At 50.1% G+C, this 8,333-nt stretch overlaps 1 protein-coding gene across 1 annotated transcript in view; it reads left to right on the forward strand.

Moving 5' to 3' along the window:
* The window catches only part of LOC104512454 (zinc finger protein 423-like), a gene marked incomplete at its 5' end in the record, with an annotated part of 23,338 nt that extends 15,800 nt beyond the window's left edge, over positions 1–7,538 (forward strand). Inside the window, one exon of the mRNA XM_010155433.1 lies at positions 6,900–7,538. Coding sequence (XP_010153735.1) covers positions 6,900–6,929 — 30 coding nt within the window. The remainder of the gene's footprint in view (positions 1–6,899) is intronic.
* Between the last annotated feature and the right edge of the window lie 795 nt (positions 7,539–8,333).

The following is an 8,333-nucleotide window of genomic DNA, read 5'->3' on the forward strand; positions in this document are numbered from 1 at the left end:
GAACCTTGCTATCGCAGACCAAGTGCCAGGTCCTGGCTGCGGGGCAGGGTGTTGGGGGTGGCTCGGGGCACCCCTGGCTGGGTGGTCACCGAGGGGGGCTGCTCGACCTTCCCAGCAGGTACCAACACCCCAGGGGTGCCAGGGGCAGCTCTGTCCTGGCCCAGAGGAGTAATTCTGCATCCCATGCCAGCGCAAGGTGAGCTGGCCCCGGAGCAATGAGGTGCGCGCAGGCATCAGGAGCTGCGGTGCCGGTGTTTTCATTGGAAACGGGCACCTTCCCCTTTCAGCCGACACCAAACCTCCAGGCGTATTCTCTTAGGTGCTCGGAGCGGTTTTCATTTTTTCCCTTGGTTCACTAACTCGCAAAGGACAGCTTCCTAACTGCGTTTGTGGAAGTGCCGCCTCAGCGTGCCCTGACACGGGGGCTGACTGACGCACGGCAAGTTATCAGATGCTGGGAGATGAAGGAAGCAGTGACACAGGCAGCCGTTGCCTTTCACAAAGGATGTGCCACCTTTCCTTTGCCTCTACCTCCATTTCAAGGGATTCTTCAGATAAAGAAGGAACATGTGAACCTGTCTTGCCTGACAATTTTTTTTTTTATTGAGTACCATGATAACTTGGAGTTCACTTGTAACAAGTGTTTTATAAAGTGGGTGAAATACCAGGGGAAAGGAAAGAAGTAATGCTGTATTTCCTGAAAAACTAGGATCTAAACATATAAATGTCACTGGCTAAGTTACCTGAAACAACTGGAATGGGAATTAACACCTGGTTTTATGGGAAGCATTGGTTACCACTATCAGTTTTAATGAAGTGTATTAACTAAATTGTGTTCGGAGTATTCACTCAGCCCTGTTTATGGCACACTCTTGAGTACATTTACTGTTTGTCAGAAGTGCAAACTAGTGAACATATGAGGCTTTAAGACAGGCCATCTGTTAGTCTTAGACCCTTGGATAATTGTCAAACAGTTCTAAAAATAAGCACATACAAACTGCAAGGGGGTGCAAAGGTGATTTTTCTTTAGAGCCTAACAGCAAAGGGAAAGTAGCAACCAGAAATTAAAAATAAAAATAAATAGGTTTATCCTGTAAAGCAAGCTTGCTCTCCTTTTCTGCCTTGCTCTCTCCCTTCCCCCTGCCCCTTCAGTGTGCTGCCTCTTTTTTTTTCTTTCTTCCCCTTTTTTTTTTTTTTAATTTAGGTTTTTTCCTTTTGCTCTTCTGGGTCAGGGCAGCCCTTGAATGCCTCTCCAGTTTAGGATTAGAACAGCACCAATTTAAGGCTCACAGCTTTCTGTAGAGAGCATAATCTCCAGTGGCTAAAGCAAGGGTTGTCTTGTGTCCTCTGCCTCAAGTAATCCCTTTGTAAAGTCAAAGCACAAAGATTATCATCTTTATGGCTTGCTGTCGGAGGGGAGCAGTACCTGTGCACACACGCGCGTGTGCTTACGGCTGTGTCGTGAGGAATAGCTGCTGGGAGAGGTTTGGACCAGTTTGAATTCAAAAGATGCAAAACGCTGTTTGAAAAAAGAATGCTGCAGATGGTGTTTCGTAAATATTGAGACACTCTTAACTTCTGCTTGTAGCAGTTTGGAGGTTTTGTTTTGTCTTTTTTTACAAATGTGTTTAAATGTGAGACTTCAACCTTTGCTTCAAGTCAACGCCCGAGCTGAGGTTTAGTTTTTGTCTGGCAAGCTCTGTGTTGCCAGTCAACGGAGGGATGGCTTCTCTTGTTCCCGAGGGGGCAAAGCAAAGAGAGTGGGGAGGAGGGGGCGCAGCCCCAAGGAGTCCCCAGACCCTGATCCCTGAGGGTGCCTGAAGGGGTGGTGGAAACCTGGACAGGGAGGTGGGGGAGAGGCAGGGAGAGAAACTACCTGAGCCCTTGGCTCGGTCTGGCAGACCCCCTGCACGCTGGGAAAAATACAGGGATTAATAGGAATTACCTTCTGTGTCACAAGATCAGGCAGCTGCGCTCGTGCATCACCCCTGGGGTCGGTGTTTCCAGTCTGGAGCTGGTGTTTCCAGACTGGGTGGTTTTGCAGCGCCCCAGCAACACCGGTGTCCCCAGGCGGGGGTGGCATGGGCTGAGCAGTGCCCCTGCGCACGGGTCACCCACTGGCTAATCACCAGTTAAGGGTCACGTTGGCTGTTTGTCACGGGAATCTATTATCTCCACGATTCCTATTGAAATTATTTGATGAATGGTTTCTGTTAATTTTAATGGGATTTGGAAGGGGAGAGGGTCTTTATAACCTCTCATCCGAGTCCCAACTCTGTGCAACGCTGCAGAAGGCTTATGAATTTCACTTGAGGGTGGTGGGCATCACCAGCCTTGTGCTGCTTCTTCACCCCGTATAACATACGGTCTCCTAGGCGTATGTACTCTTGCACACAGACAGTATACCTCTAAACGGCTGCTACAAAACAGCTAAATACATAACAGATGCACAGTGGCACTATAGACTGGATGTATTATGGCCCCAAACCATTATCGCACCCCTCGCAGTTGCATTTTATTTTTTTCACCTGCTCCTGTGTAGTACACCTGTGACTTGTTGGCAGTGAACCTCCTTGCAGTGTGGGAGACTCCCAGCTTGACTGCCTGGCTTGGAGCTTTGCTCCATCATGTGCTGCTTTTTTGTGTGTGCTTTTTCTCTCGGTCTTTATATAGCTTGTAAGGGTTCTTTGAACTGCTGTAAGCGATCATCTTTCAAGCCTGATGCTTTCCTTCTTGACACACTGCTCTGAAAATGGAGACTGTCATGCCAGGGTTTTCATGATAATGCATGTAGAAAAACAGAGAGAGATTCATTGTGGATGTCCTGCACAAATGGCTTGATCGGCATCCAGAGGGCAGGCAGGGGGTGTCCCCAGGGAAGATCTGGAGAGCAATCAGTATCTACATGGACAATAATCAACCATTCTTTGAAATCTCTTTCTTTCCTGCAAAACCCATCGCCCAGTTCCTTGGTCACAGACACTTCTGCAAATGGTTCATCTGGGGATTGTGCAGCCAGTAGAAAATTCTACTTAAACACTGCGGCAGCCCCGAGGCTCGGCGTCGTTGCATTTTTCCCACTGACGTGGCTAACGGAATTGCTATCCATTTTGCATGATTATTAAGAAAAGAAAAGAAATTTTCCAACCTTGTCCTATAAATAAGCTGCGACTTACTTGCTCTTGACAGGTGACTTAGTGCTGCTGTAGAGTTTTCCAGCTGCAATAATGTCTCAGAATGATGTATTCAGTGGGGTATCAGCTGTGAGCCGTGCGTAAACCAGGGGGCCTAACAGGAGCTGTGAAGAACCATTTTTACTGCTCAGCTTCCAAATGATGCCCTGCCCCCTGCCAGCCCCCAAATGCCTACGTGTATGGATGGCCTTGTGAGCAGGTCGGCGTGTGCAAACGCGCACACGCATGCCTGGAGAGGCTTCAGCTTCGTGGCTGCTCTGTTTTCCTTTGGAAATCACCCTGAAGATTTAGGTTTTTGAACTGTAACTTCCGGAGTGGCAAACTCAGGCCGGAGCTGTGCTGCCAGCCCACCCTCACGCTGGGAAGGCAGGGGGGTTCCCTTAGGCTGCTTGGATGCTCCCACCGTATCACGCGTTTCGAAACCCTCGCTCCGTCCTGCCCTTGACGGCGTCACTCTGCTGCCTGGAACAGCCCAGCGTAGCATCAGGGTGCAAGCTGGCTCTGCTAAGGCACGGGGCGTTCTCAGTGCCGGCGTTTATTTATTTCTCAGTGGCTCCGAAAGCCTGGTCAGCAGGGGCGTTTTCTTTGTCTGCGGGCACACACAGAGGTGCCTAATGCTGAAGTTCTTCAACAAAGTACGAGTCGAATGTGCCGAACACACGCGGGAGGGAAGGGACATAAGCACTGAACGTCGCCGACGCTTCCTGGCACCGGCAAAGCCCAGTTCCGATACGCTGCACACACACGGGGCAGAGGGAGTGGAAGCAAGAAAAGACATGACCATTGCTAGGAACAGGAGACAGGTTGCCAAAGTTCGGGGGGGAGCGTGTTCGTGTGGCCTGAACTACATTTTAATGGGTCAGAGGCCCGTACTGGTCACAGAGGATACGGACAGGCTTTCCTGGGTCTTCCAGCACGTGGCGGAGGGGCTGTGCAGGGTTCGCTCACGCAGGAGCCTGTTGGGCACACGGCTTGTGTGGGGTCTGCTCTCCGAAAGGCGGGGCAGGACTCGCTGCGCGCAGCCTCTCGTGCCCGTGGGCATTACGGACACGTTGGTGAGGGCTTGTATAAAACGGGGCTCTGTTTATTAACTGCTAGGTCTGGGGACCAGTCAGCATATTGATTGCCAGTCGTGTGTGCAAAGGGAATAAATGGTACGTTCCCAAGATATTAAGAAAAACCCAAGATTTGCCTAGGAAGAATGTCTTTTTTAACTGATAGCCCAGCAGCCTGTTCCTCAGCTCCTACCTGACCCGGCCCTGGACGGCTGCAGGAATTGAGTATAATCCGTTTGTGTCTTTGGGTAAACTCTGCTCACAAACGCGGTATACTCGGTGTATTAGGAGCATTCAGAACGTATTATTAACCTGTGCTTGAGGAGGGAGGGCTCACAATGAAAGCTTCATTATCAGATTTAGAGCCACATACCATTCCTTTATTGACCTGCCTGGTGTAATCAATGCAGCAGCCACACAAGTTTGAAATCACGTTCCCTGCCTGTAGACCATGCGTCATGCATCTAGTGCTGATTGTGCATTATCTTTTAAATGACACCGCCTAAATAAGTATGGATTTGCCTACCACGAACAGCCCTCCTTTTGACTTGAAGATGGTAAACCTTTACGCTTTTTTTATTGATATTAGGGAGGACCTAAAAATAGAACTGTAACGAAGAGCACAAGAAATGGCCGTTGTTAAAATGCTGAGGGTTGTGGCTGAGCACAGAGAGCGGCCTGCGTATTCTTTCCCGTTTTCACGCTTTCCCCCTTAGGTTTAGTGGTCAAGCTTCTCGTCAGCGCTGCCTTTGTGCTTACAGCGCTCCATCCATCCTCCTCCACAAAGTCATTACTTGACTGGAGAGTAGCAGCCCGCACTGCAAAGGTCTCTTCTCCTTAAGGCCGGGAAAATTTCCACGTGTAGCAAAGCAAAAAGCCGTTGGATTTTATGTCTGGTGCTATTAAATTGTCTAAACGCAAAGTACTTTCCGCTGTCAGTTCACGACGTTATTCGGGGGTAACGCTTTACCCCCCGATAAGCTTTCCAGGTCTTTGCGCAGCACGTCTGGGTTTGGGGTCTGAAACCCTGGGTGGCGCAGGCTGGGGTGTGTTCAGGGGGCCGGCGCTACGCGGAGCGGTTATTTGGAGTTCCAGCGATCCATCGCGTTCCGTTTCGCGGGGGCTCCCCCCGTCCGTGCGGCACCTGCGCCGCAGCCCCCCGGCGGGTTAAAGCCTGACCCGCTGCGCGACGTCCCTCGCAGCCCACCCGCCACCGTGTCACGCACCGCTTTGCCGTGATTTCGGAAGGCAGCACCACTTCTGACATCTGGCGGTCACTTTTTGGTTGTGCACAGTCCAGAAATGCTCCTGCCCGCAAATGGGGTCACGGGCGCCGGCCCCCCTGACCCCGCGCGGCGCCGGCCGCCCCTTGGCTCCTTCCGCAGGCGGCTTCCGGCGGGAAGGCGGCTTCTCCGCACAAAGCCTGTTCCGGATCGAGATGTAGCTGTGGGTGGTGTAGCGGGACCAGATGATTTATGGAAAGTTAACATATCTTGCTTTATTTTAAAGCTTATTCTTGAAATAATAAAATAAAGCTTATTCTTGAATTATTAGCTTATTTTTATTTTAAAGCTTATTCTTGAATAAAAAAACCTTATTCTTGAAGCTGACGGGCTTGTCCAGCTCTGTTACGGGCCGGTGGAGACGAGCGACATGGCCTAGGCTCGAGGTACTGCAACCGACTGTCGGTATTTGGGGTGCAGGGGACCCACACCCCAAAAAAAAGCTCGCCACGCAGCGCATCGCTCGCTGCTCTCATAGGTGAATAATCATACAGCTAGAGCTGAGCTTCCGTGTAGGACTGGGCTTTCATCAGCACGCAGAAGGCGGGTGAATGGGTACGGCTCTAAAAACGCGCTCCCAGGGTGGGCTCTGGGATCTACTGGCCCCTGCGCAAAACGGCAGGACAGGGCAGCGTCCTGCGACGCGAGGTAGCGGGGTGACACCAGGCTGCTGCAGCTCTACCAAAAGGCAGGAAGGGAACACGTAGGACTCTCAGGTGCCAAAAGAAACGTGTAGAGCAAAGTCTGTTCTGTAAAGAGATTTAACGTCTGGGTTACGCATCCGGCCTGTTTCTGCCGGGTCTGTTACCCCGGTGCCTGCGCTGGCGGGTCAGCTGTTCTCGCCCCCCTGCGCTGGCGTTTCAGCTGTTATCGCCCAAGTCTTTCTTGGACTGAGAAGTGTGTGTGACAATCTGGTGTCTCTTCCTGCCAGTGCTCGCACCCGGCACTAGTGAGAATAAAAGAGTAAAATATGGCAAGGGTTCCCACTGCGAGCCAGGTTGGGTTTGGGGTTTTTTTAATTGTTACCGTTCAGGGAATCCCTAAAGGCAGCTCTTGCCCATGAAGTGTTACCACTTTCTTTACATGTATTGAAAGGCAGAAAAAAAAGAAACCCTCGTGGCTGCACTTGGCTGGTAGCATTTTTTTTTTCTAAGTTCATGCCAGCATTAACAGATCTGTCAGAACAAAGCAAATGTGTCATATTGGCAGCTGTTACTTATGAGTACTTTTTCTTTATTGCATTTTGTTTTGTAATAATTGAGAAGCTTTTATGTCGAGCTCCGCATAAATGGTACTGAGTAGGAGGGTATGGGCATGCTTTCTATTATTCTGCCCCTCATGCACGTCTCCTTTTTTCGTCTTTCCAGAACCACACATTGAGCCAGCACGCACAGTGAGCCACTGGCACTACAGGACACCTCTCTGCAGAAGACTTGACGGTGGCACAGTGGGGAGGACCATTTGAACATTACATCCAATCAAAGTGTCATTTGCAACCCAGATGTAAAACTCTAATGATTTGGCCATGAGGCGCTGCTATTATAAGCAGCTGGAAATGAATATTAATGGAAGAGATTAAAAGTATTCCATGCTCAGTATTTTTTATTGTCCTGCTTCAGCTAGTGTACTTTAGAGCTTCTGCTTCTGACTGAATTTATAGTGTTAGATAAATCTGCTTTGATGCTGTTGCCCTTTGTTGCTTCTTGTATTATATTGATAGTTAAAGATTAGGTGTGATTTTTTTTTTTCCTTTTTGTTAACTGCCCTTTAATTGCAGTTTTAGGTAACTGTGCGTTGTGACGTGATTGCTTGGCTATTGTCTGAATATTTCTTTTTAATTTTTTAATTAAAGACTAATGCTTTGATTGGATTTGCCAGTTCACCAGACAGTGATTAAAACTATGTAATGAATATAATCGGTTTCAGTGCAACTGGATGGTCTGCTTTATAAATGTGACTTAATCTGATTGCAATAACTAGTACAGTTCAATAAAGGGAATACATGAGCTTAGCGTCAGCGCTTGTCTGTCTGTCAGCACACACTGCATCGCCGCTGCCGGGTGTCAGGCATGAAGCCATGGCTCCCCCCCCCCCGCGGGACCGGGTTTCAGGCAGGAAGCCATGGCTCGCCTGCCGGCGGAGAGCTTCCTGCGCCCTGGGAGGAAGGACGGCTGGGAGAAAGCGGAAGCCGCGTTCCTGCGCCTGGCACCATGCTCACGCCTGGGTGCAGCTCCCAGACACCCGTGGTAGGCCGAGGGGAGGTAAGAACATCCCCTGTGGATCTGGGCACGAAAGGGTGCTGCTCGCTCGTGATACTCCGCGCTCCTACTCCAGTCCGCGAGAACGGAGAGGGCCTGGTCTGAGCTGCGTTGGCCCTTTCTGTGTTTCGAAGCAAAAAATGGCTTTCTGGATTGTATACAAATGGGCAAATCCTGGATGAGGCCCCGGGACCCTGGTAGGAGACTGTGTATTTCAACCATGAGGACTCCCAGGCCCACAGGTGTCGTAGCTCTGTGTAACCTCCACACTTGGGACACTTGAAACTGCCATCGGGCAGCCTGACAGAGCTAATCAGCAGGCTTGTCTTCCTTTCTCCCTTTCTTTTTCAACATACCCTATGGTAACGAGGGAGGTTGCATCTCCAGTCAGAGAAACAGTCATTTTAAGGACCACGGGCACCTTTGGAAAGCCAGTGAGATGCAGTTCTCATGGTATCTCCTGCTTGAGTGAACCACAGTCATCGTGAAAGATGTTCAGCAGTTGTGGTTCCCATTCCCGCGGCGTGCGAGGCGTTGCGAGGA

The sequence above is a fragment of the Eurypyga helias genome, unplaced genomic scaffold (genome assembly GCF_000690775.1).
Source record: "Eurypyga helias isolate BGI_N326 unplaced genomic scaffold, ASM69077v1 scaffold31097, whole genome shotgun sequence".
In the NCBI taxonomy this organism is placed as follows: Eukaryota; Metazoa; Chordata; class Aves; order Eurypygiformes; family Eurypygidae; genus Eurypyga; species Eurypyga helias.